Source organism: Aythya marila (assembly GCF_965140915.1).
Source record: "Aythya marila genome assembly, chromosome: 9".
Taxonomy (NCBI): Eukaryota; Metazoa; Chordata; class Aves; order Anseriformes; family Anatidae; genus Aythya; species Aythya marila.
Genome location: NC_139050.1, coordinates 4,404,782 through 4,430,134, shown reverse-complemented (window position 1 = coordinate 4,430,134; position 25,353 = coordinate 4,404,782). Strand labels below are relative to the sequence as shown.

At 40.8% G+C, this 25,353-nt stretch overlaps 1 protein-coding gene across 1 annotated transcript in view; it reads left to right on the top strand.

Moving 5' to 3' along the window:
- Positions 1-25,353, top strand: part of NYAP2 (neuronal tyrosine-phosphorylated phosphoinositide-3-kinase adaptor 2) — a gene marked incomplete at its 3' end in the record, with an annotated part of 128,438 nt that overhangs the window by 33,986 nt on the left and 69,099 nt on the right. Inside the window, exon 2 of the mRNA XM_082766846.1 lies at positions 18,369-18,667. Coding sequence (XP_082622972.1) covers positions 18,369-18,667 — 299 coding nt within the window. The remainder of the gene's footprint in view (positions 1-18,368; positions 18,668-25,353) is intronic.

The following is a 25,353-nucleotide window of genomic DNA, read 5'->3' as shown; positions in this document are numbered from 1 at the left end:
GCTCTGTTGCTTTCCCTGCCTTTCCCAAGCTGCACTGAACTGTGCTCCCCAATCAGCTCCCGCCTTCTGCAGAACATTTTCACTTGCAAAAATGTAGTTGCTTGAAGAGAGCGAGCAGTTTTGTCATTCCTCAGAGGTCCAGTCTGTCTTTGTTTGGCTTGTCTCACTGACGCTGCTCACTGCCTGGTTTTCCTGGGCCTTGTGCTGCATGGACTGGAAGGCGGTGGCCTCATTTGTCTGAAAGCAAGGTGAGGGCTGTGGGTTGTGCTTGCAGGCTGAATGAGTCATCTCTCCCAGCTAGCCTCCTTGCAGCCCTGCTGGAGTTGGCTAAGTAAGAGATGTATCCCCTCCCTGTTCACTGCAGTACACTGTCTCACCTCATGTTTGTATGCCGGGCTTTACAAGGCAGATCCAAGCACTACAGCTTACTCTCTGCTGTGGGAGCAGACATGAGGAGATGGTCTCTTTACAGTACCATCTGAATTTGGTTTTCATCCCAAGTCAGAACCCCTTTGTTTTGAGGAACCGGGATGAGGAACAGCATTCAATCTGTCTAGAGAATGGTAAGAGCTCAGCCTAGCACTGATTGCTAACAGTCCTTCAGTGGGAAGGCTCCATGAAGACAGTACCCATCATGGGAGCTCTGACGTGATTAGTAGTTATTAAAGGTGGTTTGTTTCTCCTCTTGTGCTGTTCTTAAATCTGTGCTGTGAAGCCTGCTCTGTGGGGTAGCAAAGAAGCATAATAAATAGTTTTGTGCCAGGGTTGTGCTCTACTAATGCAATCTTTTTCTTGGCCAGCAGTAATATGGATGCTTCAGGCCTGGATCACCAGCTTTGGCTTACCCCTGGGACTTTTCAGATTGCTTTTCAGATTGACCCTGACATGGAGACCCCAGACAGGAGAACTAGAAAGCCTTTAAAATCCAGCAGCCTGGATCTTGTTTGTAGCTTACTGGCTGATGTGCTAGTGCTGGCATTGCTGCTCTGAAGGCACACCCTGCTTTTGCCTGTATAGCCAACATTACCAGGAGCAGCATTATTCCTCAATTTCTTTCCACTGCTGAGGCAATATTTCACTGGTAACTTTCTATAATAAGCTACAGCAGTGAGGGAAGCCCACAGTGCTTCATCCTTAATTCATCCTTAATTTCATCTAAAATTCATCCTTAATTCAGAGAGTAAAATCCTGGTGCTGTTGAACTTGGAAGCAGCATTCTTTACAATGTTGTTGGTGCAGAACACTTGGATCCATGGTGCTCAGATCCAGGGCAAATACAGTACAGGCTTGGGAAAGAACAGCAATCTTAATTTCTTCTCACATGATGGAAGTTTAAATTAGGTCCCTAGGTATACTTCAATAATAAATATGTAATAAACTACTGAACTTCTGAAAGTTTTCCCTAGAAAGTTATAAAATATGCAAAGTGTTACTTAGGAGACTGGAATACATTCTTCACAGTTGTGTTTACCCAATAGATCAAACATGGTTAGGAAGTATTTTAAATCCTTTATTAGGGTTACCCAAAAGAGTTATTTTATTCTAGCGGTTGAATCAATATTTAGGCAGGTTTAAGCTAGTTATAATTTGTCTAAGACACTGGCGTGGCTTATTGTGCTTTAATCTATCCTAAAACAATGCATTTAGAAAGTATTTTTAAGTACTTTGAAGAAATATTATGACATTTTGTTGACAAGGTAAGTCTAGCTAGACAGCAGCATAAGGAACAACTGAAGAGATGGGGATTATTTGACTTGGAAAAAGAAGTGAAGAACGTTCTTTTACCTTAATTCTATGACTCTTCTCTGTGCTAAAACTTATGAATAGGCAGTTTAAGGGTTTTGGGTTTTCATGCTTTGTGCACTATATCTTATGATTCTGAGTTCTACCAATTCATGATGTAAGTGGTAAGTATTTCTTTGTATATTTTGTACAAAAAAGCACCTTTTTTTTTGGGCGGGGAATAGTTGTTTAATTTCTGCTAAGCAGTGTTTTTAATTATGTTTCTAGAAAGCAGGTTTCTCCTTGGGCAGTTGCTAAAACACGGCTTATTGAGCCTTGCTTTATTTTTGAGCTAGAGAAAACTGCTTTTAAAACACAGTTGTTATCAAAATGTTTTCCTTCTCAATGTAGCAAGTATGTACAGAAAAAAATGAATTACTTTTCGGACTGACCTACCTGAACCAGATTTGACATTATATGATTCATAAGCACAAAGAAATAGAAAAGACCCTCCAGTGAAAAGACCCTGCAGTGAAAATACTCTGCTTATACATATAGGAATCTGCAGTATGAGGTTCTTCATTTATTATATTGATATAAGATGGCCAACATTAGAATTGGAAAAAAATCTTTATAGCAATTAAATTACCTGGGATATGTTGTAGAGGCTAATTTAACATATCATCTAAGACTTCCTTCTACATCTAAGTAAACTGTCACTAGGATTTCTGTTTGAATCATTGGAATAATCCTGCGTCTCCTTTATTTGAAGTGGTAGTATCATATCTTTATGCAGTGGTTTTAGGGTGAAGTAGAATTTCCAAGTTAATGATCAGATTTCATTCCTTCCAGAAAAAAATACTGATTTGACTTTGGCCATCTTGTAAACATGGTGCAGAGGAATCAAGCAGAGAAATACATAAGACATCCTTATTGATTTATATGTACAATGACATTTACAGTGTGTGGTTGCCCAAAGTAGCAACATACAATTTGATCTGAGCATGGATGTAAGTTCTCAGGCTTAGCCTCAAGAATAAATGAAATGGCAAAGCTGGAATTCAGGGAAACGATCACTGATTGACTCTTCTGAAGTAATCTTGACTCTCATTTTATGTCATTGAAGCACCAGATTGTCTTTCTGTATCAGAATGGCAATTTCTGTTGTGGAAGGCTGCTCGCTGTAGATTGAGAGTATTGCGAGGAAATGAGTATCACCAAAAAAAAGTCAGCAGTTACATGGTGCAGTATCTAAAACACTGACCTAGTTTTCTCATTGCAAACAAAGAGAATTTTTGAAGTATAACTTTGCCATGCCAGCAATGAGTGCCATGTCAGCAGATCTAAACCCAAACTTTGGATTTGTTTGTGAATTCAGGACCCTTGTCAAATCATGTGCAAAGGTGAGCCTGTATCAAAAGACAACAGGTAAGGGTGTTTGATTCAGATCAAACATGTCTTATACTCCTATTCCACTGACATGATTTACAAAATTCAATACAAAATCTTATATCTGAGCTGACCTGAGCATTGTAACATGTAACCAGATAGTGTCACCGTAGCATTCTTCACCACCTTGGTTATTCTGGAGATGCACAGAAGGCAGATGTGGTTTCAGCCTTTTATTCAATAATGGAACTGAAAATAGAAAAGAGTTTGCTCTCTTCAACAGATGGGTTTTATATCCAGTTCAGAGAGAGAACAAATGTCCTCCTCTGTGGAGTATTGCCAGTTTGAATCCTGATGAAAGGATTAGTGTCTTTGGATCTGGTCCATGGAAATGGCTGATTTAATACCATGTCTTTTACCATTTATCTTGGCAGCAAACATTTTACCAGTGGCACCATGTATTTATATACAGAGTTATCTAAAGGGAAGAGTAAATGGAATGAGGGGACACCCATGACTTGTCTAAGTCATGTTGTAGTAATGTAATTCACAGTGCCAAGCTGCAGAGCTGCTTCCCTTAAAGCCTCTGTCATCAGTTTGCATTTGTTTCCCTGCAGGGTACTTGGACTGCATCTTAAACCGTTTGTCTTTTGAAGTAGCTATTGGTAACTTCAGAACCTTTTACTATATCTGCTTGTAAGAGTTTGATTCCAAGTCCAGTGTGTTGTCAGAGCTGGAAGTCATACCCAGTCCACTGCAATGGACAATGTCTTCAATGGGGAATACACAGTGAGTGTGTTGCTTTTCAAAATGCCACAGTCAGCCTCTTAAGACTGTTGTTTGTGAAAGAGAGAAGGTTGCTGAATGTTACCATCACAGCTTGAAGTCCAACTTTTGAGAGCTATGCTCTTCAATTCCAACTGAGGAATTATTGCTATTGTTTCTTCATTTTTCAAAGAGTTTCCAGTGGACTGACAATAGTCTAAGAGGCACTCCTCACCTTCCATCATGAGGCTGAAGGTTCTGTTGCTGCCAGCTCATCCCTAATATCCAAGTGCCCCATGAATGACACCTGTAACATGTTAGGCAGCTAGGAAAACATTACAGCCAAAGTGAAGTCCAGGAACTCCCTCTGAGTTTCCAGACAAATAATGCTAAATTTAATGGGCACTTGAAATTACATTTGTGGCCTTGAATGTAGCTTATTGTCAATTAAAGGGGTCTTACGTCAGGTTACATGTAACAGCAAAACTTTTAGGTTTTGCATTGCTTTAATAGAAAGCATTGAATTGTCCCCATGCAAATGTACTGTGCTAGGAGCATTATTGTTAACAGTGCATTGATACACTGTATTGTGCAGCTGATGCAAGTTTTAATGGTTTTATACTCTGTCAGCATGATGTATCATAATTGCTTTGTTGGACCAGTTACAAGCTGAGCGTAAATATTTAGTATTAATGAATTCAGGTTTATTATGTGTAAGTGTATCTGCAGTGCAGCAAATATGCATCCATCCATGAAGCATCTTAGTGTGCTGAGGGCAGGACTTCCGCTTTCTTCGTCTTCCTCTTGTGCACCTGCCTCCTGAAAAGCGAAAAAAACTTGCCTGTGTGTTTCTGCAGTCCTTACTGGGCCCCCCAGCCTTGGCGCTTCACTGTGCTCACCGGGCATGCTCTCTGAAATTCTAACCACATAGTGAATAAGACAACCCTGGCAGAGGAAGGGTGGTTCTGGGTTTGAGACCGAAGCCTGGGAACTGAGACATGGACTCTAGCAATAAACTAATAGTAACAGTTTCCCCTCTTGTGGCAATGTGAGACCTAAATATCCAAATTTGTTTGGTGTCTTTCATAATAAGGAGGGATGAGCTTCTCATTAAGACATGATTGGGGTGGAGCCAGGCTCCCTCTGCACAAAGACTATGTTTCTACACCTCTAATGCCAATGACAAAATTGTCATTTATATTCAAAGCCCCAGAGTGCTTAAAATTTAAGTTGGAAGTTGTAGATAATTTGCTTATTTTTTTCCTGTCCTGTAAAATCACAGTCAATTTTCAGTGCTGTTAGTAATAATAAATTGGAAAAAATGCGCATGCTGTAAACCATTGAACCATGATTATTTAAACTTCTTTTTTAGTTTAAATGTTAGTAAATAAATTTACTTGTCTCTGATTTTTTTTATTATTTTTATTTATTAATGAGGTCTGTTTTGGTTAGCTTGGAGGCACGGCTGTTAACCGATGGAAGGCCTTTCTCGTGTAAGCTCTCGTAATTTACTTAAGGTTGCTAATATTTTGTAGTCATAACTGTAGTGGAATAAGAACTCTACACTTATTCAGTAGGGGACTCAGCTTTCAAATTGCATATAAAAACTCTGCTTTGTTGGAGCTTACTGTAGGTTAAACTCACTGAGCTACTCAATGGTTTTATTAGAAATACTAACTAAAAGCACGTATGTTTTCAGCTTGCCTGCTCTTGGACATTTTGAAGTTGCTGTGGAGAATTCCAGAGGGGTTTCCATTGTGTAACAGTCATCAGAACAACCCTGTGTTGCTCGTGCCCATAGATTCTTCTTTTATGTATGGACAAAGAATCCCAGTGAAGGCAAGCTTTTTTGAGGGTTTGAAGTCATGTATATTTTGTTCAGATTTCCAAGTATAAAGTTAAAACTATATAGATGAATTTTCCTTTGCTTTAATACAAGATTCAGAGTGTATTGAACACACCTGCAAGCTCACCTTAATAATAATCTGAGTTTATAGACTTACTCAGCCTGAAAATAGACTGAAAGGTACTAGAATTAGTTTCTTGAAGGAATGTTTTCTGTCACAGAAGTTCTAATGGGCAGATAACGGGCAGGCTTGGCAACGACGATAATAATAACAAAACACTAGGAACAAAAGCTGGCCTAAAAAATAGAAAATACAGCAAAACGAGGAGGATCAATAATGGTCACAATTCCCAAGGAATACCAGTGGAATTACCAAATTACGTATTGGAGCATTTTAATTGGAAAATGACACCTGCTGAGACTGCAGCTTTCTGCATGAGATGTCTAAATCGTGTGTGTGTGCTGGGGGGTTTAATACGCATATGTATAATTCTGAACCTAAAGGAAATTTGGGAGGAGCTTGAATCGCAAGAGTTTTGTTCTGAGGGTGTTCTAGTCCCTGTTTCGCCTCAGAATTGCTCTAAAGGCAGGACAAAGGGATAGCAAAATTTTGGTGGGAAGGGTCCCAAGCCTGGCCTTGACAGAGGATGTGATGTCTGTGATAATGGGACAGAAGGGATTGGGGAATAGAGCCCTGCTCAGGTTCCTGGTTTTGTAATGATTTTTTCAAGCTTGCATCCTAGAATCCTGCCTCATTGGTAGCTTCATAACTTTGCAATCAGGTACTTCCTAGCTGGAATAGGAGGTTGGTTCACATTCTGCCAACTGATGTAAACCTTTTATGGAATGTTTCAATGTCTTTTAAATGAGATATTTAACTACTCTCATTGCACTCAATACAGGAATTTTGTCTTTCATTTCTTGGCTGTATTCCTGTTTTATTTAGTCATAAAAATAATAATAATAATAATAATAAATTAAAATTCATTGAATTTCTTTCTCCTTTTCAGTTCATCAGCTGAAATTATTGTATATGTCATGTGAGTGAAAAATGTAGGAAAGCAGTTGTCTTCTAGCTGTCATTCCTATATACTGTTTGTGGTATGTGCAAATGGAAAGGTCTAATGACAGACTTTGGGATATGCCTGCTTTTCCATTTTCTGGTGTACTCTACTTGATTCTATTGAAAGTGAGGAATAAAATTAATGCTGCTCATTTTCATATAATTTGAAGCAACATGTTTTCTCTGAGCCCAAAATTCAGGTTATTTCCCAATCCCATTGTGCTCAGAATGTGAAGGAAACCGTCATCTGTTCAATCCTAAAAAAGAAAATTTAAATGCGGCTTTAACATGTCTCTTTGCTGATGTAGGCTTTCTCTGACGCACATTGATTGCCTGTCATACTCTGTAAATCAAAGTTAGATATCTGCATGCCCCATAATACTACTGCTAAAATGGGATATAATTGTTTCTCTATTCAGCTTGAAGGGCAATAAACACAGATTAATAAGCATATGCCTAAATAACTCATATGTATTATGAAATATTATAATTTGCATTTTTACCTGCAGTTCAAGAATTATAGATGCTAGCTTTTGAGAAACTCTGTTAGACAACCCAGTTTTGTCACCTGCACAGCAGGGAATGTTCTCTGCCTGGGAGATGCTTTCTTTCCTTCATGCAACTATTTCGTGAGCCCTACTGAAGTTAATCTAGGTCTTGAATCAAAGCTGTCCTGAAACTTTTACTGGATACACCTGTGAAGAAGAATAAACTGCCTTTCAATACCTGAGGGTAGATTGAAAAGTTCAGCTTGAATCACTCTCAAACATCTGCTGAACTCCATAGTTTTGATTTCCTGATTTTTTTCTGTAGTATCTCACAATCCTTAGATTGGCCTTGGTTTTCCCTCTTAGAATTCTGCAGCAGGATTTAGAGTATTTAAAGGTGTTTGTTGTTGTTGTTGTTTTAAAAAAAAAGCTGAATTTCTCCTACTAGACACACAGATATTTCTCAATGTTATCTAGTCTGCTGATTTGGGCTGCAGTACTTGGTATCTCTGGGCCCCTTGCTGGCTTAAGTTGTTTTAAAGTAGACTCCTGCCTGCAGTGCAGCAATGGGAGATGAAAGTTCATATTAGTCAGGATTATACTATCTAGAAAGAAGATTTTTCAAAGGGGCTTAAGTGACCTAGAAATGTACATCCACTAAAATTTTCTACCAACTGATTTGGAGATTTTAATGATAATTCATAGTGCAAAGAAAAGTAGCAACACGTTATTCTGGTTTGCTATCTTTCTGTAAAATGAGGTCCCGTCTTCATGTAACCCCAGCTGCCACAGCTTACCACCTCAACACACAGTGCTGCTTCTTGCAAACTCAAATATTTTGAGCATGCCTCTAAATGAATGACAGCTCAAAGAGTGAGATGAGAAATAAAGGGAGTTTATAGACCTGTGCTGTTAACAGCATTGAGCTGATCATCCCTCATGCAGTGAACTAAACTGATAGATTCCCCACTTATTTGGCATCATTACCATTGCATACCCCTTTTCTGCAGGCTACATGAATATTTACTGTTTCTTTTGTTCTAATGTTTAACTCCTTACAAATCTTCATACAGATTTTTACAGCTTGGAAAATATTCCTACTGTTGAAAGCAAAATTTCATTTGGCTGCAGCTTCATAAGCTGTACTGATGGTCCTTTGGGCAATGTAAGTATGCCACTAAAGGAGCATTTAGATACCAGCTTCCTTCCGTGTCAGTTCTTGCTCTACTATTTGGCAAAAAGCTTCCCCTGTAAGGGGAAAAACAACAACAACACCAACAAAACACACCACACAAACAGCAGTGACCAAAAACCAGTAATTAGCTGAACATCCCCATTTGCAAAGCAATTCTGTGAGTGATGAAAATCAGCATGTGCTGATTTTTTGGCAGCTTTGGCAGATTACTTGTAGCTTTTATCATAGCTGGTTGTCTCTGATGTTAAATTCGTGTATATGGCTGCTAGAATCCCTGGATCTGTCCCATTAGCTCTGTCTGTAGATAGAGGAGGAAATATTTCTGTACTTTACATTTGTGCAATTCCCTCTGATTTCAAAGGGAAATGCATGGACCTGCAGTGACCGTTTTGGAAGACCCAAGTCTGGATGTGCTTCAGGGGCTGGCTGTGTGTGCGTGCATGGGGCAAGCAGTGCTTTTGCTGGCTAGCCTTCTCCAGGGAGCTGACTGAATTCACGGGGTTTTCACCACCTCATATGCACATTACACTTGCTTCTCACACATTCTGACATGCGATATTAAATCAACTGTGTTTCTGAAGATATATTGTCCTTTTTTATTTATTTCTCTGAACAAATAACCAGCCTCTGACAATCCTGGCTAAGTCACTGACATCCATCAAGACAACGAAAGATCTTTTTTTTCTTATTATTATTTCTAAATATAGGTGTGAAGCACATTAATATTCTGATGTGACAATAATGGTCATTTTGTTATGGATAAAAAAAAAAAGTGACATACGAAGAGATATTTTCAGTGGGACTTTGTTTCTTAGTGAAGAAGCTTCTTCAGGCTTTGATGCTGAGACCTGTCAGTACAGCCCATACAAGATTTCAGGATGTTGTATTGAGGCTACCTGTGAAAGAAGATCAGAAGGCATAACTTGTACAAGTCTGGGCGAAAGGAATCTTTCTCCCATTTTCTGGGTTTATCACACCTGTGAAAAATGTGCTTAGTTTTTTAGGGTCTGTTTCATTTTGCAAGATGCAGACAGATATTAATGATGAGCTATTGTTCGTTTATTGACAATAACAGAGGTGATCAACAAACATTCCGAAACCTTCCCTCCAAAACTGAGGAGGAGCAGAGATTTGGTAGTTTGTGTACCTGGTACCCCAAGCTAGTGCTAGCTGTAAAGTTAAGGCAAAGGACTCCAACAAGGCTGTACCGGGACAAAAAAGAGTTTTCTGGGGATGATTTCTATAGGTTCCAGCATCTCTGACAGTAAGGTGATATGCACAGCAGAAAGTTTATGTAGCTAGGTAGAGTAAGCTACAGTAGGTTAAACTTTCTATTTTGTTCCCTGTGCTTAAAGATCAGTTCAGCAAACACTGTAAGTGAAGGAAATATCCAAGTAAGCCTTGTTCTGATTTGTCAGAACTTAAACTATGCGTTCCTCTTAAATAAAGAATTTCAGAATACAATTTGTACGTTAAAATGGTTTCAGTCCCATTTAAATTGCTAATATGCAGATGCTTTTGTGGTAACTGCAAACTGAACCCAAGTATATATGAAAGTATTACCTAACATTGTACCTGAAGTGTTTGGATGCATGCCTGTTCTACAGAATGCAAATCCCCAAGTTTTGCCATGCACTGAAATGTCCGGAAGCAAAATTGCCCTATGTGAATATAACAGCTCTGGAGTGGTGAGCTGCCAGAAGACAAACATTTGCATAAAAGTGTCCCTCCCATGGAGCTTGTGTCCCTGCAACATCCCTACTGTGACTGTGCAAATGAGAATAGCTCCATGGCTCTGCAAGCTGTACATGCCTCTGTTCCTTATCTACTCATCTGGCATTAATAAAAGCAGCTGAGAGACAAGTCAGCCCAGGGAGTGAATCTAGAACTGTGGCTTGTGAATAACCAAATTATTAGAGAATTATGAGAAGAACTGGAGTTCCAGGTCACTAGTTGAACCAAAAAATCTACTTCTCTATTTTGATGTGGGTCACTCTGAAGTGAAATTTGTGAGGGGTTTTGTTCCAAAACAATTTTTTTTTTCCTGTTCCCTGCCAGGTCAGGATCTGAATCCCTTCTCTTTGGGGCTGGAGGCCTTAGGAAGCACTAAAAACCTTAATTTAAAACCTTAATTTCCTTGTATTTGAGCTTGGATTTTAAAAGGAAAGTAGAGTGATGTTTGCTTGAGGGACTCAGAAGAATATCTGTACAGCCACTGTTTGAAATGAGCCTGAATTGGGAAAGGTTAGGCACAGTGTAATATCTTGGCAGCGCAGCGAGGCTTATGTGCACTTGGTTTACAAATATCCATTCTGAGAACATCAGCTCCTTTCATTCATTTGTCTAGGCTTTATCTTTTCCCCACCTCTGATCCACAAAAAGGCTCTTTTACTTTTTACTTATTTTTCCTTCATTTACAACTCTTACTCCAACCCAAAGAAGCATTTTATTGCAAGATGAAAAAAAAAAATAAAATTAAATCTATGTTAATTTATTCTCATATGTCATCAAAATAATTCCTTCTTCCCCAGTTGCTCAGGCATGATGGAGTCTGTGCCATGTGGTTTTCCACTAAATGTGACAAAAACACAACCTTGTTCCAGCTCCACCCGTTTTTGACAGGATGCAACCCCCCATCCATTAACACAAGAACCCATTTACGCTCAGTTTAAACATTGCATATGGTTGGTGTCTAATGCTAGGTGACTGAGCATATGAGCTTTCATTTCTGGCTTTCAGCTGTGCATCTCCCATGTAAAATTGAAAATATCTCTAGTCTTGTAAAAGTGGGGAGCTTTTCACTCAGGCCTGTGTTTTCACCACGTACGGCCTGTCCCACACCCATCCCTCAGCCCTGTGTGGGCCGGGGCCATGGCGGCCTTGTGCTCCTGGTACCGCATCGGGCGCTGGGCCTCCCCAGGCAGCAGCACCAGGCTCCTGTGGGCGTCCAGCCTGGCACCCTCCTCGTTAGGCCCCTGTTTGAGGCAGCCTGTGAGGACAGCAGTGTCAGTGGGGGCAGTAAGTGCTGCCTGCACTTCTGTTCCCTCATGGAATACAGCTCTGTTCAGCACTCCATGGCTCTGAAGTGGCCCTGCTCTCAGTTACTTCTGTCCAAGCTGACTGGATTGCCAGATCTGGTGTGAGAATTGTAAGTATAGGTTTTATTTATCAATGTTTTACCTACAGAATTTTTCAAAATCCCAGCCACTGGTCCCGTTCTGAACCTTTTGTGTTACAGGGATTGTATGAATTGACTTGCAGGATAGCAGTTCTCCGTTGGGAATGCTCTTGTTTGGCTTCTGAGGTTGTTTGGCTGTTTATGGGCCACGGTCGGCTGGTTGCGTTCCTTCTCCCTCATGCAGTGTGTAGGACCCGAGCTGCCCTTTGGTGGCTCTTCAGGGACCCAGTTAACGCCCCAGTGCATGCAGGCTTCCACACACAGCTCAGGGCTGCCGTGGGTGACAGGGGCCAGGCTCACAGCAGCAGTGCAGGATCCTGTTTGGGTTCTGTTACACACACAGGTTGGGCAGAAAAAAAAGGATTTTCTGGAAATAACCTGGTGTTGGAAAGCCCATGTGGGCACACCTCTGCAAGTGCTATTGCTTGGAGCAGATTCAGAGGCTACACGCAATTTCTGCAGGGCTTCCTAGATATCCCAGTGCAATAATGCAGGTGCACAGAGGGAGTATAAGCTCATGGCATGTTTGCAGGATCAAACCTATGGGTTTGGCAGGTATGATAAAAGAATCAAGTTTACTTTATAGCATTAATGCATTCTGTGTCCTGAGAGGTCTGGCTGCTTAAGCAGCACCTGATCTCTTGCCTCAGAAGCAGAGGCATATGGCAGAGGAATGTTTGATGTGCACGGACACATCAGTTGCTCACTGTAGATATTCCTCCAGGTGCATAAAAGGACTCAAATTTGACCTTTGCCATGATTCATTTACACTTCAGCCTGTATCTAAAAGTGAGGGTAGCTTTATCCTATGGATCTTGACGTTGGATCATTGGGTCTCATTTAGAGTTTTTCAGCAAAGTAATGCAGACAAAATCATCTATTTTTTTTTTTTTTTAATAAATAAATCATTCCTTGCTTCCAAGGAATGAAGCCTCTGAAATATGATTCTTGAAAAAAAAAAAAAAAGAGAGAGAGAGAGAAGAAATGTAATTTGTTTGTATGTTTAATTTCTATAATCAAAAGTGGTGCAGCTTTGTGTAAAACTGTACTTGCAGCGCAGTTCCTGAATTCATGATTGTGATCCTGCCCTTCTTCCCTCAGTATTATATTTCATGGTCTGCTGAAATCATGTTTAGGGGGATAAAAATAGTATATCTTCTGTTTTTTGGCATCCAACCTCTAATTTACAAATATAATTTATGCTAATCTTGAAAGTGCTTCTCAGATACAAAGTAAAATGTGTCATCCTTGGTATGTGTGTGTATAATTTATTCTGATGGGGAATAGACATTTCAAAGCCATTTCAGCCCTTTATACTCAGAACATTTGATATGAGCAGAGGAGCTGCATGTTCACTGCTGTAAGAGTTAGGAAGCGGTTAAAAATAGCCTAAAATAACTGTAGATATTCTCTTAACCCAAAAAAGGCTAGAGGCAGTGAGGGATGGACTGCTGTTTAATCAGTCAAGTCAGCTCATACACAGTTCTTGAGTTAACTATGTTTATTCCTTTTGTATTTTTGCTGTTTGTTAGTCATTTTCATGATGGACTGAGAAAAATCTTCCTAAATCATTCATTGTAGTTCATATTTTTGTGATTTCTCTTTTCTTCTCTCTCTGGTCAGATGGCTTCCCTGATGGATTAGATGCCTGCCACGTGAGGGTGGCACTGCACAGGCAGGCAGCTCATTGCCATGAAGAGTCTTGGCCACCCCCTTGGGCTGTTCACAGTCCTCCCCATTTCTGCAGAGGAGCTTGCAGACGTTCCCATCCCAGTTGCTCCTGGCTAAAAAAAAACAACAACAGTATGTGTGACCAAGGCTTCCTCCTTGCTCAGAAGAGGAGTGAGCAAACAGCTGCTATTGCAACAGCTTCATTTGGTTCTCTGGAATTTCAGCACTCAGAGAAGGAAAAGTACCTACTGTGGTCCTCGGCTGGGGTGGATCAGAGCACAGAAAGGGCAAAAGTATCTGCAAAGATGCCATGCCATCAGCAGGGTGCTTTTCCCTTCCTCCTGTTTAGGAAGTCAAGTTTCATACTCAGGTGTAATTCCATTTTTGAGCTTGTGGATAAAAAGTTTGAAAGTCTCATGTTAGGAGCACAGGAAGAAAAATGGAAACCAAACAAAGATAATGAAAACTACTGAGTGGTTCTTGGTGCCTGAGGCATGAAACTAATCCACTGTAAGTCTGAACTGAAAAGAGAGTTTCTGGATGAATAGCAAGAACAGTGGAAGGTAGATTGCTGGGAAGAAAATGTAGCTCCAGGGTATTCTGTTTTTATGGGACTTATTTCCAAGAATTCTCCTACTCCTTAGAATTGGATTGAAGGATTTAATATTCCATACTGTTTACAGTTAAAGAAGCAAAATCAAGGAAAACAAATTTGCACACAACTATTCAATGGTTTTCCAGGAATTAATTCAATTTCTGCCTGGATTAAGTAATGAAACTTTGCAGGAAAATAAAACCATTATTTGCAATGCTAAGTAGGAACAATGCAAATTGAAAAGACCACACTGACTAAGGCAGACAGTCTCTGGATACTTCTTATTTGCTATGTTTTTTCCAGCAATGTGATGACGAGTTCTTCTTGCCTTTCTAACTTAACAACTTGAAAATACTTTCCAAGTCAACAGGAACATTATGACTCATAGCAAAGCAAGGTGATGATGACCTTAGTCCTTTACCCATTTAGAGTACTTCTGTGTTCATTTACATTTAGCTATCCACTATAACATGCCCCCTTGTGTTGTGTCATAAAATTAATAATGGCAAAGACTTTTTCCTCTGTAGTTCAAACACTTGAAGGTTTTGGTTATTCCATGTTCCAGTTTGGTCAATGCTCCAGTGCCTGCTTGACCCAACAGAGCAAGCAGAGCACAATAGGCTGGGCTATATTGTGTCCAGGACTGCATCGATTGCAGCTTACATACAGGCAGGATGATACCGCAGGTAGGAACAGCAGCTGCAGTGTGGTTTTATGCTAGCCCACTTCTGACCTCAGAAGTCTCAGCTGACAGATAAAACCTATATTGGAGATGCAACAAGATTCATCAGATCCATCAACTGGAGCTCTTGCTCTTATTTTAGAAATGGAAGCTAAAATCCACTATTACTGGCAGGCTCAACTGTTTTGGTATTTGCCGTAATAATTCAGTTCCAGTCTTGTGTAGAAGAGGGAGAGGGATGGAAAGCTCCCCTGCCTCCCAGTGTACCCAGGAGGAAATGTGTAATCTGGCAGCACTCGATGGTCTACAAGGGTCTTGTTAGGGAGGCTTTGGGAAAGGCTTGGAATGTGTTCTTTGGTGGAAATCTGCTTCGGAACCCTCTTCTGAAGGCTGGCTGGAGATAGCCTCACTGCACAGCTCTTTTTCATCTACTGCAGCTTCGGTCTCTAGACTTAGGCATATGCCAAAGCGCATTTCAGCACAAAGTCAGCTTTGCTTTATGTGTGTAACATGAGTAATTTCGTTATTATATAAGTCATGTCTTTTTTTGTAGACAGATGTCTGTTGCATTTTTAACGGTTATTTGAACGCCGTACATAATTCTTTGTCAGAGAAGCAGTTGAACCTGGCCAAGTTCAAATTGAAACTTCCCAGAGGAATAATCCAAATCTGTATTTCCATATATATTAATAAACTGTTTAATACTTGCAGCAACTCACATAATACAGTTTTGAAATGAGATAGAACCCATTATCAGTACAATGAGGAGCACAGGCTCTTTCCTGTCAGAAATAATGGAGTGAGATCATCTCCACAATTATTTTCCCTAGCTGTCTCTGTAGTCATTTATGCAGCAAGGTGCATATAAATCTATTCCAGCCTGTTGTGGTACAGTGGGAAGTAGCCAGCTTCAGCCAACTCGTGTGGATGCAAGCAGGAGGAGTGTACAAGTAAATCCTTTAACACTGTCTGGTTTTATCACGTACCACCAGCAGCTCTGTGCATTGCAAAGCTGTGCTGCACACGTCCAAGTTGAACTGCACCATGCTGCTGCCAGAGGGTTGGGGATGCCACATCTGATTTGTGCCATTCTGCTTTTGTACTCTGGGTATGAGTCTGGAGAGGCTTTGCACACCATGGTGTATTTCTGCCTGTATAACTGACAAGTGAACATGGTGCTCCACCTGATATTATGCTTGTGTTTATTAGTCAAGCTATTCTAGGAAACACCCACTGCTTGACATTCAGGCATCATCTCCAGCTTAAGTAAGCTAAGCCTTTGGGATCCTGGTCAATGAGCAGAGTCCAGGACCAAGAAGTAGTTCTTCAGTTTGGAGTTTACAGTACCCAACCATCAGCAGAAGGTTGGTTCCTGTGCCCAAAAAGAAATGGACTGTTGCTTAAATGTGGCTGAAAAGGGGGAGATTGTGTTCTCCGGTCTTTGCCTAGTCACTGAGCAGATGATGTAGAAGAGCAAGGCCAGATCTACTTCAGCCATGAAGCAGAAGAACAAGACCTGTCTCCAGCTGTGCCCACCACCTCTCTCTGGCTATAGGCTGTTTATTCTCAAGTGTAGGAAGCAGGAGAGGCAGGTTTTCACAGGTAATGTTAAAAGAAATTCAGTAAAAAAAAAGAAAAAAAGAAATGATGGAGGGGGAAGGAACAAGAGAATACTTTTTTTTTTTTTTTTCTTCTTTCTTGAGATAGATAGTGTTTTTATTTCTGAAATATAAGATGAAAGTCTGGATGAAAAAGAAAAAGCTTCGTGTAAGTGCAGTTCTGTGTATTCTTAGGAGAAGACTCAAACCTTTTTGCTCAATGGAATTTATGTAAGTGCATCCAGAACAGGATCTGCTCTATAATAGTTGGTCTGAACACCTCTGCACAGAAGCAAAGTAAATGCATCAAGTAAATAGAGTAACCTGGTAAAAATTATAGTGTTGGACACATGGTGAACTGAAATGTTGTTTGCTAAATGTGATTTCTACAATAAAGGTAGGAAAAAGCAGATTCCTCACCTGTATTCTTCAGCATATTTGGATAGTAATCTTCTTTAAATAACATGGCAGGCACTTTTTGTAGTCTAGCGTCTGAGGATTATATTATTTTCAGGACAATTTATGAAAGATTAGTAGAGGCATAGTTAATCATTTAAATTGGCTACAGGTTTTTTATTAATCTTGAAATTAATGAGTTCTACCTTTTGATCTTTCTTGCTGCAAATCCCTCTGGAACTGATGCCAATTAGGTTTCGGTAATAACTTGGTTTTGAATGTGGACTGGTGTGTGTGTATGCGTGGCATGAGTGTGAGCAGGAGGTTCATGTGTGTATGTGTACATGTGTCGTATGTGTCATTGCCCCTGGAGGGTGTCACATCTTTATTTAGACCTGTTTGGTTGTTACCAGTTTAGAAAGTGGACCTCTCCACTAGCAGAAATTAAAATAAAAATGCAGGGACCTCAGTAAGCTCATAAAGATTCTGCTTTACCATGCTCAAAGTTGTGCATTGCACAGTGCCAATCTGATGTTTTTAGGACAACCAGGTACAGCTTGTGTGTAACCTACAAAGAAGATGAAGATTTACCATCTGCTGGGGGCAGTATCAGGGAATGAAGTGACCTTACTCACTCTTCAAATGAACCATTGAGAAATGTGCTTGTCTTTTAGAGAGGGAGATGTTTTCAGCACCAAATAAATTACACCAGCCCACGGCAACATTGAGTAAAAACTTAGAGAGGAGCAGACTGACCCTGCTTAGAGCTTCATTCGGTGTGAAGGGGAAACAGGAGGTAATTAGGGCTTTCCGAGACTCGGCAGTTCTCATACAGACATCTCTACATGCCTGCAGTGGTACTACTTCAACCCTCCTAGCAAACAGGTCCATTTTGACCTGTGTGTGTTGCTGGCTTTCTTTATGCAGTCACTGAAAGGCCTTAATGTACTGTGGGTTAGCAGGAGTAAGAGCTGTGTTTCAAAACTCATGGCCATGCATGAATATAGCAGAAACAGCACCAGGTTCTGAGTCCTGCCATTCCCAGAATAATGGATCTGATGTGACAGCACTTGTTTCAACTGAGCTTTCCTTCTTCTGTACCTGTGTTTCTGAATGGCCAGAGGTTATTTTCTTCCCAGTGTTCCACAGCCCGTGGTGTTTTCATCTCCTACCTACGCTTGTCTTACCAGTCTGATGCTTCTCATGTTGCAGCTTCATACAGATTTGATAAGGTGTTAATTTTCAGTCTCCTATATCCAACAATTTTTAGAACATTACTTTGTCTAACCGTTCTTTAGTCTGTAGGGGAATGATTGACTGGGCCCAAAGAGCCTTATTTCCCAAGATACACGTCTGTCTGTGGTTAAAGATGAGGGCAGATCAATACACTACGTTGCATTTCTAAAGCTGTGTTCTTGGTCCTACTGGCAATCTCTTGTCATCCTAAAAATCTCAGTTCTGACTTCTGATGTTTGAAATTTGCCCTGTAGGCAATTTCAAGTCACAGAGCTATGAAACCTGAACAAAAAGCTTTTCTCAATTTCTTCTTGTAAAATTTGGAATGAGTGCATAGCAGTATATTGACATTTCAGTTATTGGCCACTTGTGTTGAAAAACTGATTACTCCATTCTAGTAGTCATCTTGTTTTAAGGAAAGAGCATTGTGTATTTACAATGCAGAAAGTGCAGTCTGCTCATCGCAGGCAGAACTGAGACCATGGTTTCAGGTACATCCGAGGCAAGATGGATCACTTACTTGTGTGTGTATTTTCTCTTACAGCATAGGTGGAGAAGTAGTGAGAGGAAATGAAGGAAGCTACGTGGGGAAGCATTTCCGCATGGGATTTATGACAATGCCTGCTCCTCAGGACAGACTGCCACATCCTTGTTCCAGTGGCTTTGCCGTGAGATCCCAGTCTCTTCATTCTGTTGGAGGAACTGACGATGAAAGTAGCAGCTCTCGCAAGCAGCCACCACCTAAACCTAAGCGAGATCCCAACACCAAACTGAGCACCTCATCTGAAACAGTCAACACTGGAACAACAAGTAAGAGTGGGAAACTACCAGATAGGACTGAAGGTAAACACTATTATTCTCTGGAAGAAGGGTTTTGTAGACCCAGTGTTAAGATTAGACAGTTGATAATCATGCATGTGGGTATTACTTGTATGCTTCCACAGTGCCAGCACAAGTATCCTAGATCACTGTTCCCCAGATTTTGGACTAGCAGTTAATTGCCAAACTGTGACATTTCTCAGAACTACACCACTTACTATATTGTTATATAAGGGGGGAATGAGTTGAATTCATTCAAAATGGAGGGAAGAAACTGCTGTCAGGTGGCATATGAGATACTGTTGCCTGCACACCAGCCAATGACTTATCACTGTGGTCACTAGCACTGTGCAAACCACTGATTTGGAGAGGGTCAACATAGAAGTAAAGGACAGAAATTATTTAAAAGAATACTCTCTGGCCTTGAAATTCAACAACAAGAAAGTATCATCTGATGGTAACAATTGTACCTGAGGTGGTGTAACGTATTGCCCCAAACTTGTCTTTCCTCATTAGTTTACATTTCTCTTCCCATTTATCCCAATTAAATTTTATTTTCTCCTGAATGCTGAATCTGCTGAAAAAATGCACCAAATGAGGATATCCCTTTCTTACTCTGAACTACTACAGATGAGTTAACCGTATAGGGATCTTCCTTTCTTCCATGCTGGAAATACATTTTGTCTGGCAGTAGGACCAGCTCTACTCCCTGCTAGGAGAGATCAGGATGACTCTGCTTCACAGTGTGAGCTGTAGGAGGAACCCTGAGGGACAAATGGTTTTGATCGGTGCTGGTCTCTCCCACTGCTATGTTACATATCAGATTTGACATCCCGCGCAATATGCTATGCTCTTAGTGCATATCCCTTTTGCTTGCGGTTGTGGCCATAAATACTGGTTAGTTACACTCATGCTACAACCCCTTTTAGGTAAATCTGATTTATAAGGTCATCAGTGGTAACAAAGGCACAAAGGAATGTGTATTACAGCTAGTAATATGTATGTCTACGCTTGCAAGGATGAACACATGCTGAACAAAACCATAGGCTTATTTATGCTGCTGTGGGTAGTTACTTTGCCTGTGACGTTTCTCATTACTTTCCATATCTTGTTCGTTGCAGTACCACTACACCAGCTCCCCTGATCAACTAACATTAAAAGTCTGAGCATTGAGTAGCTGTTCTTAATAAAAACAGTTTACCACGACTTTATTGGACCTGAAACCTACATAGAAACCATTCAGATTTGTGCCATGGACAGATTTAAAATCTCATATCAGAAAGTCTTAGAAGTCTGTTGTTTATTACAAAACAGAATGTATGGCACAAATGTCTTGGTCTTATAGGCTGTGAGGAGCAAAGGCAGGAGCTCTGAAGGTACTCAAAAGCTATTTAAAAAAATGGTGTGTTTTAAAATATTTTAATAACTCTTTAGTATTTATTAGCACTTTTTCTCCCTGAATCTGTGCAACCAGATTCCCAGAGGCTAAAGGAAGCTCATTTTGCTGTGAAGGCACCTCTAAGATAGGTTCTCACATTTTCTAACCTGTTAAATGAATATTCCTGCAAGTGTGTATTGAGTCACACTGTATCATTGGGTTCTTTGCTGTAGATAACCTTGGTTTTCTCTCTGGACTGATTAGGAATGGGGTCCATTTTACACCTACCCCCCAGCACTTTTCCTTATTTACTGAGAAGCAAGGGACTATGACAGCCTTTACAGTAGTAGGAATAATGGTGATAGTAATTGAAATGCATCCATGTCTTTTACCTATCTCGCAGAAGTTATGGCAGACTCCTTAAGCAGTCCATGTCCTCATGACACAATCTTCTTCAGCATTATCATTTTGCAAGGTTCTGAAAATTTTGCCTCTTTTCCCTCATCTCTTCCTGCCATCTGAAGTTTGATACCAAGAATATGATATGTGGTCACATCCCTTCTGATAGATCTGAAGGTTTGAGACATTTCTGTTTCCAAGACCAAGTACCACTTTGGTGCTCCCATTCCGTGCAGGTTGAGTGTGATCTGTCCCATCACACGATGGTTTTCAGTGGCACATGAAGCATTGTAGCAGTCTTCACTGACTAGTGAGTGTGACCGCAGTACTACCATACACTCCAACAAGTATTGCAGACCACCTCAGCTTCATTATTATAATCAAGAGCTGACTATTCATAGCAAGATCTCTGGAAAGAACTGGTGAATGAATAACTCTCCATTAGTCTCATGAAAGATAATACCTAAATGTTACATTTTAGTGTGACTAAATTCCTTCAGGGAGTATTGAGAATCTCTTTGATGCTTAATATCTGACCTGTATTCTGTTTGTTCTTCTAGTTTATATATTGTGCAGCAGTGGACACCTTTAGACTATCTCACGATAGATTTAGACTATAGTCACAACAGATTTCCCTGGAGATTTTGAACTGATGGAACCCTTTAATCATGCCATTATCTTCATGTGTTCTGAACATCTGCCCTATTTGCATGTGTCTGGTTTAATACATGCCAGATTTTTAGGGGTTACATTGTAGGGTGTTTTTTGAAATAAGCAGTCAGATTTTAAAGTCTGAGATATAGTCAGGTGTGTTAGAGTATGGTATTTGGATGAACAGGCTGGGTTTCTAAAATGCTTTCCGTGTTCTCCTGTGAAGGTACAACAACATCCAGATTTAAATTTCAGTTACTGCTGCCCATATTGTACACAAATATTTGTGTATGCATATGTCTCTCACACATTTGCATGTACTTGTGGCATTTGCAGGCTGAATATGTACAGCTCTTTCCAGGAACTACGGAAAACAATGATAAAAAACCCTATTGTTTCTCCATCAACTATTGTGGAATCTATACAAAAGAGTTGTCAAAAAATTGTTCCAAGCTCATTTTTTTATGGCAATGCAGGATAATTCAAACTATAGTATCTATTGTGTGACCCAGTGGCTACTTTCAAAGGGAATTTGCTGCATTTCCTAGGCAACCAGGGACAGCCTTACCACTCGTTTTTATTGAACATGTTTACTTTCTGTTTTTTGATAATGATCCAGTTTGTACCAACAAAAGCAGTTGCTGATGGTAACTTTTATTCTTTTCCTGATCGTGGTAAAGTCAAAATATTGAATCCATCACATCATAACAACTACCATAACAGTAGATTATGTTTTGAATATGAGCCTGACTTTGCTGCAGAAGTAGCAGGAAAAAATTTGGTCATGAGCTTGAAAGACCTTTTCCTCTTGAAACACAAATAGCATCCGTAACAGCCTCAGGAGCTCTGTAAACTCTTCTATGTGTGCTCTTGCTTCCAAATTTGTGGGAGTGTGAAAAACTTATTTTTAAGATGTAATGATACACGTTAACCCTGTCTCATTATGCAGCAGTGTGATAACACTTCTGTTCGTGTATTTTGTGGTGGTCTACCTTGGCTCTGCCTCAAAGAGCGGCCTCCAAAGCGAAAGCCTGATTCCTCTTAACTTTAATTTTGTTGGTGTGTTGCCACACATGTTTTTGTATCCCCTCCTATGTTCCTTTTTTGTTCTTCCGGCTACCTCCCATATGCACCCACTGAAAGCCTTCCACCAAATACGTTTCTCCTCTGAGACAGATTTCTAGAAAGTTGTTTTTAGAAATGTAGGCTGCCTTTCTGCAGAGCTTTCAAACCCTGGTAGGAACAGCAAACAAATGTGCTGTGCCCCTTACATCACACGTTGGAAGTGAGAAGTGAACTGAACAGGGTAATTTTAAATAACATATTTCAGCACGGAAGGCATATCTAATCTGGATCCTGAGAGGCTTTTTAATGAGAAAATGCAAGAGTTTAACTACATGATGTGCTCTCAGTACCCAAGCTTACAGAAAAAGGAAGTAATACAACAGTATAATTGGTGAACGTACCCAGCCTCAAGCGGTGGTTTTTGTTGTGATCATTGCTTCTCCACAAGAAAGATTTCCAAACCTATTGCAGCACCAACATGAATGAAAAATTATCAGTGAATTGTGTTTTGGAAGATAATTTTTGTTAAAAATTTCTGAACTTGTTGGGTAATTTGGATGGCATCTACATTATATATAAATAAAAATACATACATGTAAAATATATATAATAGTGTAATCTATGTATATATAATATTCACATTTATATATAATGTAAATGCCAGTTGCTTGTGCTTGTGTGTACACATAAACATGCATGCAAATGCCCATTAAAACTCAGAAAATGCTGTTCACTGTAATTCTGCCAGAGCCCATGGGAGGTTTAGGTCTGATAAGTGAAAATGCTGCAGGGACCCCACCTCTAGAGCCCACTCAGGTCGTTCAGGGCTTTCCTCCTGGGTGCCTGGTGTGGAAGAAGATAACCTTCGTGCTGCTTTCTATGCCCGCGCAGTGGCAGCCTCTCTCCATTGCTCAGTAATCTCTAAAAGTGGGTGACTTGTAGGGAAAATTTTCCTCTGGAGAAAAGCAATTACAATAACTGTAAGTGGGGTTGCAGTCCAGCTGGTCTCGCTCATAAATCTAGTTTTCTGTCAGCTACACTGGTGACTCTGTGTTGTAAACTTGAACTTTTGCTACTGTCATTAAACAGGACTTGGGTTAAAGGGAGTTAGAGCTTTCACTGTTTTTACAAGGTGCTGGTTTCCTTTTATTTCCTACCTTAGCTAACATTGTATTCAACGTGAACTTTGAAATAGTGTCCTCTGCAGGACCATGTCATATCCTTCCTTATAGCCAGATCTTACTCCTGCATCTTTTCATCTGTGCCTACAAAAGACAGAAACATCACTAACGAGCCCTGTTCACACCTAGCAAGTCTAAAGGGACTGACAGGCGAGTCCTGGTGGGTGTAGCCACAGGCACTAGTTACTGCTCCTGGCTGTCGGCTCACCTCCTGCCAGACCTGGCAGCCCCATGCTGAGGCAGCAGAATGGAATATTTTAGGCTCCCTCGTAGCCACAGCTGGGTATCACTGTGCCTTGAGGTGGAGCACGGGGGTGTGCAGCACCGTGGGGCTGTTAGCTACGGAGGTGTGATGCCAGCCAGTGCGCAGCCATGCGTAAAGCAGGACTGGTTTTCCTGCCCCTACTTTCATCTGGTTCTTGACAATAGCTGCCATACACGACTCCAGAGGTCTGCCCTGGGTGCCCGAGTGGTGCAGGGATGGATGCAGTGCCTCCAGGCTCTACACCAGCTTGTTCCCACTGAGTTGCTCTCTAGTAGGAGGCACACAGCAAAGATTTCGGTCTAATTGCTACCGTTTAATAGCTTTGAGAGTTTCAAAGGCTTTGCTTTTGGGGGTGGGGAGTGGTAGTTTTTTGTCTTTTTTTTTTTTTTTTAAACTGAGATTTCAGTTTGTCCCTCCCTGCAGCGAGCTGGTTTTCATATGCCAGCTCCCAGAGCTGGGTTGTTGCCTGTGTGCACAATTTCCTGCAGCATTTCATCTTTTGGGTCTGTTTTCTGGTCCCTCAGATAAGGGAGGGCAAGGGGGAAGGAAGGAATGGAAGCAGCGGTTCTAATAGCTGTTATAATAGCTTTCTGCGCAGAACAATGAACACAATGTGATTTTTGGAGGGATTTATAAACAAGTTTTGAAGCCACAGAGGGAGTATGTTCTTACCCTCAAGGCACATATGCATACTCATTAACGTTAATGGAAGTTGCAAGCGTTGAACAGAAAATAGACCACGCAGTGGTAAAAGACATGAAGATCTAGTTACTGACTTGGGAATTGCCTTGTGCCCAGGACTTGGCAGTTGGTACTTTAGCAGTGCTGTGCTAGTCTATCCTGTGTACTTAACGTCTTTTTTTTCTTTTTTAATTTAACAAAGTTGCTTCCCGTATTTCTCATGTCTCTTTTCACATTAGGATGTTACTCATTTGCTCAGAGAGACACTGCACCTTTGAAAAAAGCACAAAATTAAATGTGCAGCCACCCTGCAGTACAGATCTCTCTCTGCTCTCAAGGGTGATGGAAGCTGTGATGTTCTTGGAAATGGAAAAGCCTTCATAATGTGAGTACAGGGAGCGTTTGCTGATTTACCAGGTTGGCTACAAGTGCAGCCAGTCCAGGAAAAGGTTGCATCCCTGAGCTAAGGCTAGTAAGTCCTGCCAAACTCAGGTGACTCCTGCAGAGCAAGTAGATTTTTCTGCAGTGTATTCTGCAGGGCTCAGGGGAGTTAGTAAGCGTGGTTGCAGCCCATGGTCCAAACTGTGCTGGAGAATTCGCATCATTTTACCCCAGAATTAGCAAACCATCTAGGGCCTCAAAGCGCTGTTGAGTATAATGCAAAGCTACTGAGAGGGAGACTGCAGGCTGCTGGCATCCTGAGGCTCACCGACTATATAGGGTCACCACAGTTCCAGGGCATGTCAACGGCACAAGAGAACATGAGTGACTTGTTCATGCAGCTGGCTTGGGTCTGGGTGAGAGTATTAGCACAGATTTCACATTGCATGAAGGTCGCTAGGCTGCTTTTAGAGCCAACCCAGCTCTGAAAGCACTTCAGCTCTGCTCTTGAGGTGTGAATCAATAATCTTTACCAGAAGGACCACAATGAAGAGAAAGTCTGTGCAGAAAGGTGTCATGTGGGTGCTCTCAGCCACTGCATGGTTAATTTGCAGCCTCGATACACAGCCCCTATGTAACTAGGAGGTTATAGAGTCAATACATGCATTCATTATTGTCAAGTCACTGTATGTCAAGTCTGGAAAATTGC